The 17,351-nt window shown below is 35.1% G+C and overlaps 1 protein-coding gene across 1 annotated transcript in view; it reads left to right on the top strand.

The window, feature by feature from the left end:
• Positions 1-10,969, top strand: part of BBS4 (Bardet-Biedl syndrome 4) — a 28,054-nt gene extending 17,085 nt beyond the window's left edge. The window contains exons 6-10 of the mRNA XM_088047025.1: positions 2,607-2,760; positions 2,808-2,930; positions 3,064-3,235; positions 3,287-3,483; positions 7,249-10,969. Coding sequence (XP_087903151.1) covers positions 2,607-2,760; positions 2,808-2,930; positions 3,064-3,235; positions 3,287-3,483; positions 7,249-7,431 — 829 coding nt within the window. The 3' untranslated portion in view covers positions 7,432-10,969. The remainder of the gene's footprint in view (positions 1-2,606; positions 2,761-2,807; positions 2,931-3,063; positions 3,236-3,286; positions 3,484-7,248) is intronic.
• The last annotated feature ends 6,382 nt before the right edge of the window (positions 10,970-17,351 follow it).

Raw genomic sequence — 17,351 nt, forward strand, 5'->3', positions numbered from 1 at the left:
ATTCAGTGTTCTTTGGAAAACAAGAGATTTTGTTGAAGCCGTGATTTGCCACTTACCTCAAATAGTGAGCAATTTTACGGCGTCAAATGTTGAGGTTTAATATTTTAATTAGAAACTACGGACAAAAGTAAAATGTTGGAAGCATTAATTTCCGAGTTCAAAGTGCCGAAATCGGATACAGGGTAGGATTCAGTTATTGCAAAGGCATGCAACGAGAATAAGGACAATTGTCAACATTAGTAGAGTTCACGTTCACCAAAAGGCGGCACATTTTGACATTTTCAACGTTAAATACGATGTTTTTTTAAAGAAATCCGGTACATACGAGTTTACGTGGCTGTCATGACTTTTTAAATGTGTATCTTACAACGTATTATCTACGATAGGTCTTCATTTTATCAGTCATTAAAATAAATAAAATTTGACAGCTGATGTAGCTACATGGTTACTTTTTAAACTAAAATACAGGGTGTACTCGAATAAAGTAGAAATATTTTAACCCCAATATGAGACAAAGCAGTTTGACATAATAGCCGTAAATTACACTATTTACAGATATTAACATTAATTGTAGAAATCGATATATTTGCAATGTTAATTCCAGACAGAGATTTATGATCAAGTTTAACCTTTTTATCAAAAATTTCAGTCGAGATTTCGGTGCAACAGATTTCAGATGAATCACTACTTGTAGAGGGACACGTCTCGATATTAGTGAAGGGTCTTTTTTTCGGACCAGCTTGTATTTTATTAGCTATATCTAATTTATTTTCGATGGACTCTTCTATGTATCCTTCTGCTACTGAACTGCTTTGCCATCCTCCATGCCTTTTTAAGTTGGTAATATCTCCTCCTCCGTCTACTAGTAACGTCGCGGAACTGCGCCGCATACAATGTCCTGTGTATTCCAGAGGTGTTGGTAGACCAAGGTAGGTAGCAATTTGAGAAGGAAATTTACCAAATGAATGCAAGCCCACTGGTTGGACCGTACATTTCCCTTTCTTGTAATTTAAAAATAAGCGCTTGTGTGGAGTACTAGGCGGACGTAATTCCAAATAACGTCTGTATGTAGCAAGATTTCTTTCATCAACAACTACAAAGCGTCGAGGTTTTTTTGTTTTAGAATCAGGAATGTGTACTATGAGCACGTTATTTTGATCTTCAATGTCGTCAACTAACATCCTTGATAATTCGTCACATCGACAGGCTCCAGACACCCCAAAAATAAGCGCCACCTGAAATTACCAAATTTAATAAAACTTAAATATGTAATCATTGTAATAACTTACTTTCATTAATAAAAATTCCTTGTCGGGAGCTTCAAGCAGAAATTTTTCTATCTGGTCCCGAGACAAACATTTCGATTTTTTTGGTTGGTAACCAGTCGATTTTCGTTTTAGGTAAGCAGTTACCTTACAAAACTTGCTGATATCCAAATTTTCCTTCAACAAAAGCACGGCTTTCAACATAGAGTAAGTGCTCCAGAGGCTTGAAGCCTTATAAGAACTTGATTTTTCCGCAAAATAAGCCAGAAATACGTCTTCCGTTAGCGAAGTAACATTTTTAAGCCTGCGCCAATCTTCAAAGATTTGGAACTGCTTTTCATACCGCTCCTTAGATTTCGACGGTAACAATTCTTCTGTAGCAGCAGCGGCTGCTTTGCTTAGGTCAAAAGGAACATCCTCACCAGTGTTTTCGCTTGTATTCATAATTAATTAATGAAATAAACACACAGCTCTGACGTACTCACAAAATTTTATAATTGTTTTGTTTGTAACCATCGTTTTCAACAAATTGACAAACTAGATTTTTGCGCAATTAATTAAAAAACTTGTTGGAAAATCTCGATTTTTAGCGATTTATTGCGATTTCCGGAAAAATTTAATACAAAACTCGTCAGTAAAATGTCTTACTTGACTCGGAGCTTTAAAATACTCGGCACAAAGTGCCTCGTATTTCAACATAGCTCCTCTTCAGTAATGAGACATTTTCCTGACTTTTATGTAAATAACTATTGCAATAGGCACTTTTAAAAATGATGTTTTTAAAACCATTAATTAAGTGAAAGTTAAACACGTATGATAAAAGCGAGCGTAAACGTTTTTTGTTCGAACGGTTTTTGCAGTCTTTTTTGTTGCTGAAATCGGTGCCATAAGCGTAGAATAACGGGTAATCCGAGTTTTGCCCCATTCGAATTTCGTTTTTTTTTTGCAGAATCGTTACTATAATACAAATTTACACTTTATTCGGGTACACCCTGTATGTTAAAAATTGTCTACTTTAAGAAAAATAATTTATCTGAACTTTTCTTTTGCTAAATATTAAACAAGAAAGTAGTCAAACTTGAAAGAAAAAAAAAGAAAAATAAACCATTTGAGAGGTGAGAAAAAACAGGAAAAATACATACAAAATTCGACAATTCCTCTGAAACCATATAATTTAATTCTTGGAAAACTCGCAACATCATAACTAACGTAAAACTTGAGAGGATCCCAAGAGTAAAATTTCACATTATTTTTACTCCTCTCAAAATTGAAATATGTTATTATTTCAAATTACACCTCAACGATCCCTTTTCTGTTTTATACTTTCTCCTGTTATTTTAGGTCTTGTCCCGACAGTGTTACCATGCTAACAGAAGCTGGATTACTCTGTCTTAAGATGGGCCAAACCCAACACGCTTTCGAGAAATTAAGTTCCGCCTTGGCTTTGGATCCCGTTTGTGCAAAAGCTCTTTTAGGTATCGGCTGTATCACTCAGGTTGACTTAAAACATTTGCGTTATTGCCTGTTAAAAGTGGATTTTAGTCTCACGAGGAACACGACGTAGCATTGACCAAATACAAAGTGGCGGTTTCTCATGAGCCAAATTCTGTCGCTCTGTGGAATAACATCGGAATGTGCTTTCATTCGAAGCAGAAGCACGTTGCGGTACGTGAAGTCTTTTTACAATCACGTTTTTGTTGGTCTATTCGACATTTTTTGCAAACATTTCAGTTTTATTTATACAAGAATGTCAGCATAGAAAGTCTTCTGATTTACATAAATGAATTGTTTACTGCAGGCGATAAGTTGTCTGAAGAGAGCACTGTGGATATCCCCAACAAACTGGAGAGTGCTTTTCAACTTGGGTTTAGTACATTTAGCAACTTATCAACCGGCATCTGCATTTAATTTCTTGTGTGCTGCGGTTAATCTTCGCCCAGACGTCCCACACACTTTTGCGGGATTAGGATGTAAATTCTTATTAAAAAGTTAGAACTTAAATGATGTATTGTTGTTTTTAGGCGCTTTGTTTGAACTAAACGATTGCGAAAACGCGGAGAGAGCATTTAAACAAGCTTTGGTTTTAGCTCCGGAAGACTCGCTGATTATGATCAATAATGCGGTATGTTTGCTGATGACGGAACACAAAGAAGCTGCGATAGAAATGTTTGAGAAATTTAATGTTTTACTGGAAAAAGAAGTTCCGGCTTACAAAGAGGTTTGAATTACCGTTAGACACACATATAATTTAATAGTGTTGCGCAACAAATAGGTACCTCCAGATTTTTGTTGCAAAACACAATTTAGTTTGTGTGTCTCATTTATACAAGGTGTTTATAAATGTTTCTAGCAACAAGTGTGGCTCTGGATTTTGCCGCTTTTTTCATAGTGAGTATAACTAAGTTAAAAAGTGTTCCAGTTTTTGACTTTCAGGCTTCAAACCACAGCTTGAATTGTTTTTTCAAAACTAACTTTGTTCTATAGTTTCTATCAAGTTGTTTTGGACGTCAATTGATTTCACCGTCTATGAATTTGTGTAAAGCACACTTTATAAATTTTATTATTTCTGTCACTTTTGACAAAATTGATTGAAATTTGCACGTCAAATGATGTCCAAAATAATTTGGCATCGACTGTATGATTGAGGTTAAGCACAAATGACAGTAGAAAAATCTAAACTCTCATTTGTAATGAGCGGCAAATTTCTTTCTATTCTCGAAAAAAATGACCGATGGTGGCGCTGCGATCGTTGCAAAGATGGCAGCCGAGAAGCATAATCTGTTATTGAAAAAGTGTATTTTTGTGGTAGTTTATTAGAAAAAACATGAATTTATCTACAATATTCAGTGTTAATTTACATCGTTGGGTGTAATGGTTGTTATATCTGAACCTACAAACCGATGTGTACCAGATTTGAAGCGTTTTGAGACAAAATTGCAAACTACAATCATTGTATTATAAAACTTTGTTAAATCCTCTTGTTAAGGCGAGTGCCAAGTCGCTGGTCAGAATTCGAGCTGAGCTGTCACATCGGGAAGGGTGTCAATCGGTACCTCTGTTTACAACACCCCTTACTGTGCTATCGTAAAGTGATTGTAAAATGATAAATGCTTATTTTGCCTCTGTCTGGTAGAAATACTTTTTCATGGGTAAAATAATATGAATCAAAAAATTTTATTTTAAATAGTAAGTACATTAGTACGTTGTGCAAAAAATAATTTAACTAGTCAAATAATAAATAGATTAAAATATTATTTAATATTAGAATGCCAAACAGAAATTTTCTAAAAAAAATAAAAAAAATCTGTTTTATGTTTAATTTTATTTATTTTCAAATAGATACGAATTTGGTATGGTAAGATACAAAATACATAGTATAATAATGTGTATATGTACATGTTAGTAAGTATTTATAAGAAAAGTGGTATTTACATAATAGGTACTTATTTAAAATATTGACAATTAACTAATACGTAGGTAATACAAACTCAATGACGGCGGATCGGAATAGACAATCTTTGTTTCCTAGAGTCAATTTATTCCAGCAACATGTGATCAAAATAAAACTTAATCAATTTTGGTTCCATTTTTTTTTTTCCAAAAAGTTGTGTCTTCATAAATGTATTCATATTTGATATCACTTTCTTGTCCAAACCAAACACCCAGAATGCACATTTTTTTTCGTGTTATTCTTAACTGCCCTTGGGTTTGGTAATACCAATTATGATTTGAATTCACAATGTATGTTCCATTTTTTTCTAGTTACCAGAAGTCAACCTTTTTATTATCGACCGCATCTTTAAAGTTTGCATTAAAAGCTTTATACGGGCATTTTATTTTCATAATTCTGTCTTCCTCAAAAAGACCGTCAGGTGTGGCTCCCAAAAATTTATATTCTTCTCAAAGGAACAAGATTTAGTGGGTTTTTCAGTAAAAGTTGAACCGGCCGGGGGCAAAATGAAAGAAATTGGCATTACCTAGTCAAACCCCGGTCAGCTTCTTAGATAAACCCTAATCCAATATTGCAAATATCAGGTAAATTGCATCCGGTCAAGTTGCTCCATAGAGTCTTACCATCCAAACAATTTTGTTTCATTCAACATTTCTTATTCATTGATGAACTTTTAAATTTTAGTGAAATAAGAAAAAAATAAACATAAATAATAAAATATGTTATTAAAATATTTTATTAAATTTCATTTTCTAAATTTTACGTCCAACACCGTGAAGTAGTCGAGAAATTAATTCGTGTGTCATTGAAAGACTTTAGTTGAAAACATGACTATAAATTAAATGAATTTTCATACTACATAGTTGTTTCTATAATTTCATACATCAAGCATTATGAAACTTCGATGTGCTTGTACTTATTAGCACTTTTAATAACGCTCTTCTAATTGTAACCATTTTATTATCCTCTGGGAGAAACAAGCAGGTAAAAATTTTAGAAGAAATCCCTTGATTTACAACTTCCAAAGCTGGTCAAGAAACCGCAAATGAGGGTACGCTTATAAATCAGCCTAGTTTATCTCTCTCATAACTAGACCAATATTAATGATATCGATTTAAATTTAGCGGGAAAGTGATTTTGAAAGTATTCTTCACTAATTCTAAGTTTAAAAATTCACAAAAATCGGACATAAACTTCTATTCGTAAAACTACCCCTAAATTATCGAATTTTCAAGTCATTTAACTTTTAAATTAAATGTTTTTTCCAATGTTTGATATTTAGTTTTAGAAGAAAATGTGAATACGAGCAGTTGAGAATAAAAACGAAACTGATACATCAAAAAATAAGCGAAATATTTAGACGATACTTTATATGGGATTCTCCATAAGAAAAATGTCTTGGCACTCGCCTTAATTCAGGATGCATTAGTTCATTAATTACCGTCGCAATACGCATATTATTCTGTTTTTAATATAAAAAGGCGCATTTCTTGTGTATATTGTTCATCCGGTACCTACATGAAACAATATTTAACAGATACTCACTTGCTTCTATGAGGAGTAAAAGCGAGCAAATGCTTAACTTTAATAAGTAAACGCGCACTCATAAATTTGCTAGTTTCATTACCAAATACGAGACTCAAATTGTTCCAAAACCAAACTATGTACAGTTCCAGTAAATTTTAAATAACATAATAGTTTTTTCTTTCCACCATATCAATTATTGTGGTTAAGAAATCTATCTGTCACGGCTGTAAAAATTGATAGAAAAAAGCCTGTATTCGTGCAAGATGAACTTTTCGTTTTCCTACAAACCAGAAAACCGATAAAAGATTTAGTTTTGTACCCTAAACGAAACCACCAATAGTGTGACTGCCTGGAATTCTTTTAAAAGTAAAATTTTTGGATTTCGGAAATAACTTTAGTTTTTTATTAATATTTTTGAAATTACTGACTCCAGCGTTGAGTTCTATAGCTCATTAGAAAGCTTATTTAATAATTATTTAATAAGCTTTCTAAAACAGTATTGCACAATTCCATCTTTAAAAAGAAACTGAGTTATGCAGCAAAACCAAACAAATATTTTTTCAATGATCAAAGTCCGGACCTGATGGATCAAAAGTTTAAAATTCAAAATTAGAAGGCAATTTTACGTTGAAAATGACTTCCTACTTTTTCAATTAACTAGTGTAATCACAAATTAAAGCAAAAAATGAGCCTATTATCACGTTTCATGTCTTTTACTTAAGTAACACCACAAAAACGTTTACAGGAGACATCTTCTATTTAAAATACTCCACAAACAATGTGTAACTTTTTATGTAAAGTGTACAACAAAAAATTTGCAGGACAATGCAATTTTAAGCGCCGAAAGTAACGCGATAACGCGGGAAACGCTTTGTTTTACTACAATATATGCAATCACTTGGCGGTAGGCGGCGCTGAAGTAAAATGTGCGATGTGGTTATGACCACCCTTGATGCTAGAAACATTTATAAAGCTCCTGTATGTGTATGCTTCTTTCGATTTCAGGTTTTAATATTGAGCGACAAAATTTCTACGCAGTTACAAAACTTAAGACGACAAGAAATCGATCAAAATGGAGAAAACGGAGCAGTTAGCGAAGTTAACAATAATGATGAAGGTAATGAAGAAACTAATAGGACGGAATCCGAAGCTGAAACTTTGAGAAAACTTGAAGATGATGAGGTGTAAAATATACAGGGTGATTCTCCATTCATAACCCCAAAAACCATTTGTAAAGCACAATTGTCCGTTCCACACATTGTAGCGGTAACCCTACTTTTGGCAGTGCGGTAAAAAGTCAGATTACACTGGTCGTTCAGGGGCGTTTATAAGGAGAGCGAGCAACCTTCACCACTGTAAAGATTATTTACACAAGATGTTTTGTTATTTAAGATTATTTTTTACCTGAAAAATCAAAATAAAAAATTATTTTATAGATGCCGCCATCTATTAGAGGATTAGAAAATTGCAAGTGATTTTGACAAAGAATAGGGTGCAATAATGTGACGTCACAGAAAGGCCTAACCACTCTTCTACTGCAAAGTCTCGTAAAAAAAGTCGACTTTATTCTATCTGCTCTTAAGGGTTAGAATTAGAAGGTCTTATTTTCAAGCGCCACTGTTCCTCACATATAAATATTTAAGGAATGAAAATGCTTATTTCAAATTCTGGAACCTTTTTACTTTGCTCTAGTTGTGAAAGAAAGGAACAATTTTTAGAGTTTAGATTGCAATTTCCGAAAGAAGATCGATCTGTAATTCAAGGTCCTATGGCGACCAATGAGAGACAGCGGAGAAATTAAAGTAGCCAATAGCGTAACAAAGTTAGATTCGGTACACAGCATGCTTACAACAGTATTGCTGATTGTCTATTTAGAAACCACATCCGATTGTTTATTTTTTGTTTAAAATTTCTCAAAATACCTTATGGTGGCATAAAGGACCCTAGCAGCAACCACTGAAATAGTCTGTTCGACCGACAAAACTCAAACTCAAAAACTCCATACAAAACCACCATTTGACAGAAAGAGTTAAAAATAAACGAAGTGCGCAGACCCATTGCACTGAATTTTTTAATTTGATGTCTTCTGCAATATTTTACATTACATCCCAAGTTTATATGTTTTTATAGAAAAACAATGTATAAAGGTTTAGCAGGCATAGGTCCAAGTTTCTTAAATATTTCAAATAAAAGCACAATTTGCTAGCAAAAAGATGTTTAAATATTTTGATCCCCAAAGACATTATACATAAGATTTCGTTTTAAACCAGCTTTTTCAAATAGCAGAGTGCTTCAAACGTTTGCGCTTGATGTGACGTCACCACTATTGGACCCTATTGTCAAATGCGTCAGATCAGTTTTAGATAGTTTATGGGCCAAAAAGCTCGAATGTAAATAACTGTTCTACGATTGTTTTGAAATATGTTAATTGTTAAGCAATTTGTGTTTAGTAATAGAATAATTTACAAGGCTTTTTTTTTCGTTGCTATAGCAACAAGTGGGTCCCACGGGTCCAAAAAAGTACCAAGTAACGCATAGCAACGTGGCAAATATACACAAACCGTAATCATTACTCATCGTTAAGTGTTTCTTTTGCACAAATAAACAAAGACTTATAGTTGTAGAAAAAGTATAGTGTAAAACTCACATGTAATGTCCATTTGCTACTCGTATAATTTGCGACACTGGTCTGTGACTCGTGCCTGCATGATCATATTTGTGAGGAATGAGTGCTATTCCACGCTCGGTGTATAATATGTTAATTTTTTAATCCATGAGTCAAGTCAACACCATTTAAAATAAAAGTTTTTCTACTAACATATTCTAAATATCTTCATTTAGACCAAATCACCCTGAATAAGTTTGGATGACTCCCAAAATGTCTTGTTATGTAAATTTTTCACAAAAAGGGAACTCTGTAAATGCCTTTATTTATAGTTTCTACGCCAATATTACGTCCATTACATATTCATTTATGTCGTGCGTTTACTTAAGAAAATTAAGCAGACTGTGACTTTGTTTGATAAGTTGGTAACACTGATAAAACAATTGAAAAAATGACATTTCGTACATGACCTAATTTAAAATGATTGATTGACATTCAGTGTTACCAAAATCACATTGGAAGTCACGGCCTGCCTGAATTATTAATTGAATGTTCATATTAGACGAAAACAGGGTAATGGGAGCCTACTAAATAAAAATGTTAATAAAAACAACATTTGTTAACATTCTTATAATTTTTAATTAGGAACTCTTACATTCTTTATTAAAGTATATTTCAATCACAAATATAATAAATTACAGTCATAGGTTAAGGTCCAATAACGATTTTACCCAAAAAAAGTCAATCGCTCCCATTACCCGACACATGCGGGTAATGAGAGCCCACTTTATGTTTTTTGGGAAATTGGGCCATAATATTTACTCTGCACCGAAAATTCAACTAAACATACTTTAAATGAGATCTAATTAGTTATTAATACAATGAACTATTTGTAACACAAATAAAAAATAATTATAGAATATAACTTTAGGCTTACCTTGGCGCTGGCAATCGGCAGTTTTTTATAAGCATGGAGCGAAAAACACACGACAGTTCTTCGTGACTTAACGGATGGCGCTAACGACTCGTGTTTTTTGGGCAAAGTTTGACGATGGTTGACGGAAGCGGTCGAATGCTTACGATCGCGCAAATGTGCCTACTTTTCATTCAATTACAATCGCTCCCATTACCCGACCGCTCCGATTACCCCGCGTTCCCCTAATAATAATAATTTATTTGTCTCCTTCTTAGTAGATGTAAGGGTTAATAAAATACCATCTGAGCTATCTGTGTTACACCTAGGAAACTGGAAACGCGAAACCCTTAAGCATATTTTCCGGGAACTTCCTCTTTTTTCGATCCTGGCGGATTCGCATTGATTATTCTCTTGATTATTTCCGTGGGCGATTTTCCCATTGTTATGTCCATTCGTAATGCTTTGATGTGGCTAACTATGTTTATTCAGTTTAGGTCAGTGCTTCTTATAGCCAACACTAACGTCCACTTTTAGTAGTGATGTTGTAAATATACAGGGTTAGTCACGAGAAGATTACTTCTGAAACATATATTTCCGCAACCCAAAATACTAATGTCCTGTACTACTCGTGACTGTACTCACTAGTGACTTTTACTTTCGGAAATGGATGTACCAAAACATGAACCATCTAAATATGTGGCATACGTCACTTTTGTATGAGGTTGTAGAAAAATGACATTTAGAATAGATAAGAAATGAACTATTGTCGAAACTTATGGTTTCTTCCTGATGATGAAAGGTCGTAGGAAAAATAGTGTACATAACTCGTCGGAAAGTGTCTTTCTTGCACTCGTGTAATATCTGCACTCGGCTGGCGTCTCGTGCATCTACATTTACACTCGTGCGAAATTGGTCACTTTCCGTACTTGTTATATAAATATCTATTTCAGAAGTAATCTTCTCGTGACTAGCCCTGTACAGTAAGAGTTCCACGATTTTGTTATGTACCGAGTGTTCCACGGATTGATGAACATAAACGTGGGAGTTTGATTTTTTTTGCGATCTCAAATTCCGAGCGGGAAATTTCAATTCGATTTTTGAATAGGTAATGCCTTATAACGTGAAATCATAAAAATAACTCTAAGATTAAGAATTATTTCCTTATGTTCACCACTTCGTGGAACACCTACCTATAGGTATGTATAAAGCCGTTAGATACCTTTTTCAATTTTGTTATTTGGGTGTTTGTAAATAATAAACGTCGTTTTTATGTTTCTGTCTTTTGCTGAATGAAGTCTTTTTAGTTTCAGATTGATAGGAAAATCAATAACTAACTTGATTTAGTTTTTTTTTCTAACGCTTCTCGACCTACGCTCAAATCGATATTGCGTACAAATATCAGAATATAAATACCGAAGGCATCTTAGAATCAGAGTAGTAAATCTACGGATCGAATATTTTGTTGATAAAATAGTAAAATTCGAAAAATCTATGAGAATCAAAACATTATGGATTTTAAAATGTTGTGGGGAACTTAGAAGGTCTAACATTATTTGTCAATTTTATTGATTGAGTTAGAGTGACAATTCTAAAATCTTATTTGTAAATCAGTTTTAACCGTCAATCCGCCAATCTTTTAAAAGATTGTAAATTTGTTTAATCGTTACACTGACTGACGAGAAGTCTCGCGTGAGTTATTGACAGGCAGTGATGTTCCCAATGCAACTACCATTGCAAGTTGTTTCTCTGGAATTTGTGGATGTTATACAAGTAATACAAGCATTTTTGATCGTGCCCAAGTCCCCACAACATTTTCAAATGATTTCGATATGTATGAAAGTCAATCCTGCAAATTCCGTCCCCACACAATAGAGATTTCGGAAACGGACAACAAATCACGGATTGCAGACAATGTAAGGACTTTAACAACTTCTCTTTATGAAGAAAATTTACAGCCGTGGAATGTTAGTCAAGGCGGTTTACTAAAAGAACAGAAATAATACCTAACAAAAATTGTTGTGTTAATTTGTTGTATTTTCCCAAAATTATTCTTTGTTATAGCCTCCACTTACAAACCCAACACGATCAATTTTTTTGTGATAAAATTTAGAACTAGTTTAGTATAGTAGTCGAAAATCGAGCACTTTTAGATCTAGACATGTTGCCCAGGGTACAAAACTAAAATCAATAATGGGTATTGCGAATTATGATTTCCTTGTTACCAGTGTCAACAGATCTGTATGAAATTGCAAAAAATAGAATTCATGACCAGGCCGTGTGCGAACCAAATGTGCCGCCCCCCATCTCCATGCATTAGGTACTCAACCAAAACTTTAAATCAAAAAAACACAAATAATATAATTATTTAGGAAAGCCAAAATTCAGTGTTCAATGAGTTAGCAATTTTTATCGGTTCAACAATCGTGATTTGTCTTTTGTCTCAAACATTTTTAGTTATGAAATTTTGTTTTCGTATGGCTGTCTGCAGGTGTCTGTGTTTCCTTCTGTGGAAATGGAAATGTTCTAGAAATTTTATAAATTATATTTCGGCGTCCAGTCCTCGATATCACATTATCGAAAACCATGTAGTACGTGTTGTCTTGTTGTCTAGCACTTGGCGCACAATATTTAAAGAAGGAAACCCTCCGTTCCCCACTCTTCACTCGTTGCTATACGCTTCTACTCGTTATTGTGTTTCTTGTGCTCTGGCGCTACGGATCGCACCGCATCACGCAACATTACAAAAATGTAAGTAGCTAATAAGAATGGATTATTTTAGAATTAGCGAGATGGGAAAGTCAAAGAAACATAAGAAAAGAAGAAGTCGCTCTTCTAGCTCTGAAGAGGACTCAGCTGGACTGAGAAAACGAATTAAAAGGTTGGAAGCGAGATTGCTGGGAGAGCATTCAAGGTCTCCCTTATATTCACACGTGCACACTAGACGTGAGCGTTCTAGGTATCGTTCAGGGTCACGGATGCACCGTGTACCAAATGACGACAACAAATATGCTGACAGGCACACGTGCAGTGAAGCCTCAAGCTCGCCTTCCCCGTGTAGGGATGCAGGCAGTGTCTTCACCAGGGACTCTGCAGGTCACTCGAACACCATCCCAGATGAAAATGAATTTATAATTCATAATGACGAAGTTTTACCAGACGACATTTTGACAATTCTGGGTGATAATCGCGAGGACAGCACTCAAACAACCCCCACCCTTCATGAGGCGTTGGTAAATAGATGGCGTCACATACTTTGGTATGGTCTTAAAAAGGAAATTGCACTTTCTCTTTTAGACAGTTATCCCATACCCGACAATCTCTCCAACCTAGCGCCTCCGCAGTTACATGCAGAAATTTCTCAAATTTTAACGAAAACTAATGTCACTAGAGACGAATCTCATGCAGAGATGCAGAACCAGCTAGGCCGCGGCATGTCCGCCCTTGGTAAAGGAATTAACATTGTGCTCAATGGAGCTGACAACATCCCAAAAGATGTACAGCAAGAGCTGTTACCCTGTTTGTCAGATTCAGGGCGTATTTTAGCCAATGTTTTCCACCGGGTATCTGTAATACGCCGAAACTTGATCACTCCTCTAATAAATAAGAAAATATGTGAGCAGGTTGATAAGTTACCGCCCTTCGAATTTTTATTCGGTCCCGATTTAGGGGAAAGAATAAAAACGGCAAAGAATTTGGAGTCTTTAAGTAAAGACATAATAATCACTCATACAACTCCTACCTCTACTTACGTGAGTCGTCAAAAAGGCGGCAGACAGACAAAATACGCGGGAAGTTTAAACCGTTATCGCCCGAGCCGTCAACTGGGAGAGACGAGCTCTGCAAAAGGGCAAGTCCCGAAAACCAGACGTCGCGAACATTATCGCAGACGCACTCCCCAACGCAAGTACAAGAAGTAGGAGAGGCAGCTGTTTCATTCAGTAAGTACAGCCTATGCAGGACGACTTAGTAAGTTTTTCGAAAAATGGCAAATAATAACATCGAATCCTGTTGTCCTTGGTTGGGATTAGGGGTTATAAAATACCATTCATTCAAACTCGAACTCAAGGGAAACTACCTACAGCCACAGTTTTTTCTCCAAAAGAGTTGGCAGACGTAAAAGCTGAAATTTCAAATTTATTAAAAATTGGGGCGGTGCAAAAATGCAATAACAAACCTAATCAGTTCATGTCTAGATTTTTAGGGTTTATCTTTAGCACCAGCAATATGACCATAGAATTAACACCTGAAAAACGATCAAAAACTTGCCCAACTTATAGGGACACTCGTTTCAGCCTGTCCTGCTGTCAAATATGGGTGGCTCTACACCAAACCATTAGAAAGAGCAAAATATTTAGCTCTATTAAAAAACCAAGGGAACTACAGCGCAAAAATGTCAATAACAGACGAGGTTGTTTCTGACCTAATTTGGTGGCAGAAAAGTGTAGACAATTCTGTCAACGATTTAAGAAAGGACAGCTTTGAAATCGAAATTTATACAGATGTCAGTCAAACCGGCTGGGGCGCATTTTGCAATGGAGAAAGTATTAATGGTTGGTGGAACAACTCCCTAAAAGAGAATCACATAAATTTTGAAAGCCATATTGCTTGGTCTTCAACTTTTTACAAAAAAATTGTATAATTGCAATATACTAATAAGATCTGATAATACCACTGCAATAGCATACATTAATAAAATGGGTAGTGTTCAATTTCCCAAACTGAACAACTTTCAAGGACAATCTAAACAACTGTGGCTTTTCGCATCGTATATAAGTTCCTCAAAAAACACGGAGGCAGACCAAGCTTCCCGAGTCTTGCCGCCGGAAACTGAATGGTCCCTAAACACTAACATATTTAACATGATAATTAAACAGTTTGGTTACCCGGATATAGACTTATTCGCATCAGCTAGCAACACAAAATGTCCTAAGTTTATATCACGTTATCCAGACACAGAAGCTTGGGGAGTTGATGCGTTTACTTTGAGTTGGAAAAATTGTAAATTTTATGCCTTTCCTCCCTTTGCGTTAATACTGAGGGTACTACAAAAAATTATTACCGACAAAGCCTCGGGGATCATTATAGTCCCTTTTTGGCAGACGCAAACATGGTATCCACTTTTTGTAAAGCTTACCATAAGTAAACCGCTCTATTTTGGACCGTCAGATAACCTCCTATACTCTCCTTTTAGCAATCAATATCAACGACATCCTTTGGCATCGACTCTTATCCTGGTTGCTGCCAGGTTATCCGGCGAGCATTTGTATTAAAAGGTACTCCAGAAACCGCATTAGACACCATATTGAACTCGCTATCTTCAGCAACCATTGCTCAATATAATTCATCACTAAAAACCCTACGTTCTGTGGTGAACGTAAGGTGTCGCCGTTCGAAGGAAATATTTCTCACATTATGAAGTTTTTTCAAGAGTTGTTGAATAATACCACAGTGGCGTATGGTTCATTCAACAGTCATAGAGCAGCCATATCGTTAATGAGCATAAACCCAATTGGTGACAATTCAACGCTGAAAAGGTTTATGAAAGGAATACAAAAAACGACCTTCTAAGTCTAAATATGAAACAACCTGGGACCCACAAATCGTTTTGAAATATTTGCACAACTCATCCGAAACTACCTTAAAGTTTAAGTCACAAAAATTAATTACTCTTATGGCATTAGCCACGGGTCAGCGAATACAGACATTGTCTTTAATAAAGCTGACAAATATTTACTTCTCAGAAGAGGGTGTTCGAATCCTTATTCCAGATTTGGTAAAGACGAGCGGACCAAAAGCCCCGCAACCATGCTTAAATTTTCCTTACTATAAGAAAAAAGTGAGTTTATGTGTCGCCACATCGCTAAGAGAATATATCCTTTTAACACAGAATTTTAGATCTAATACAAGTGACAACTTGTTCATAACATTTAAGAAACCTTATGGACCTGCCTCCAAGCAAACATTAAGCCGTTGGATTAAGGATACACTTTTCTTATCAGGCGTGGACTGTTCAATCTTTAAGGCCCACTCAACGCGACATGCTTCAACGTCGGCTGCATTTAGAAAAGGGCTACCTTATGACACAATTAGAAAATCAGCAGGTTGGACAGAATCTTCTTCAACTTTTGCTAGATTTTACAATCGTCCAGTGGTACAATCCACTATCTTAGAGGCAGTGTTTGAGTCTGATTAAATAACAAACTGTTAGTTATGCTCTCAAATATTTTTGTGTTCTTTTACTAGTTCTATGTTTTGTTTAATCAATTATACGATTAAAAAACAGAATAACCAGGTGGACTTCCAATTCCTCATTAACAACATTTTCAGGCAAAATTCTTTAAACAACTACATGGTTTTCAATAATGTGATATCGAGGACTGGACGCCGAAATATAATTACTAGATCAAAAGAACTTACCTGAAGTTCGATAGTAATTATATGAGGCGTCCAGTCCGAAGATATCACACACCCTTCCCTCCCTTTATTACCCCATTGCCTTCAATGTGTTAATGGGCTTTTTTAAAACAATGACGAGTAGAAGCGTATAGCAACGAGTGAAGAGTGGGGAACGGAGGGTTTCCTTCTTTAAATATTGTGCGCCAAGTACTAGACAACACGTACTACATGGTTTTCAATAATGTGATATCGAGGACTGGACGCCTCATATAATTACGATCGAACTTCAGGTAAGTTCTTTTGATCTAGTAATTATGGGCCAGTTAACATTGAAATTCACTTAATCGCGTATTTAATTTGATTAGTAAAAAAACAATCACGTCGTTTTAACACCAAAATTAATAAGTTTCAAATTTTAAAAAATTAAGTTACCTTTGGTAAACCAAACCCCGATATTAAAAATATTTGTCTATTAATTATAAATGTTTTTCTTTATTTTGTAAATTACGTCATTACACTTCTTATTTATTACCTTAAGATGTCCGGAAAGACGTGCACCACCGTGATAGTGTACCATCGAACAATGCCATAAATCATCAGAAAAATGTTTAAAAAAAATCCATGTTTTCAATTTTTTGAGATCTGAGATTGAAGCGTAAAAGTTAAATGGCAAAATTAACAAGTTCTGTGCAATAATTTTACGTTCAAATGAATTTGTTACTGAAAGAACATTTTGCGCAAAGGCATGATGCAAAAAAATCGGAAAAATCTTGTAAAACAATGGCTAAAAGCTTTTAACAACATTTTGGAAACAACAATGTGGCATCGTTTACATGAAACCATAGTTACTTTACTTGTTCATGAGCTGACTTGACTAACGCCAACAATAATACAACAGCAACTCTACCATGGCTTTGAAGACTGAAAATTTAAATCATTGTGGGAACAATGTTGCCATTTTTTTAATTTTATTTTGATCCTACTGCGAAAACAGAGTGTGGATTTTTTTTAACTTTGGTACTCTCGGGCCTCGGGAACCACCCAGTTGCCCCCTTTTAAGGTGGTGCGCCACTTTTTGGACACCTGGATATCTAGGCATTAACTTAAAAAACATGCCAACGGAAATAACTCAATATTCAAAGGATATTATTTGTTGAACGTTAAAATCGCACTCCTATTACCATCATTTGA

Source organism: Gnatocerus cornutus, chromosome 1 (genome assembly GCF_029298725.1).
Source record: "Gnatocerus cornutus isolate USDA-ARS CGAHR chromosome 1, icGnaCorn1.1, whole genome shotgun sequence".
Classification (NCBI taxonomy): Eukaryota; Metazoa; Arthropoda; class Insecta; order Coleoptera; family Tenebrionidae; genus Gnatocerus; species Gnatocerus cornutus.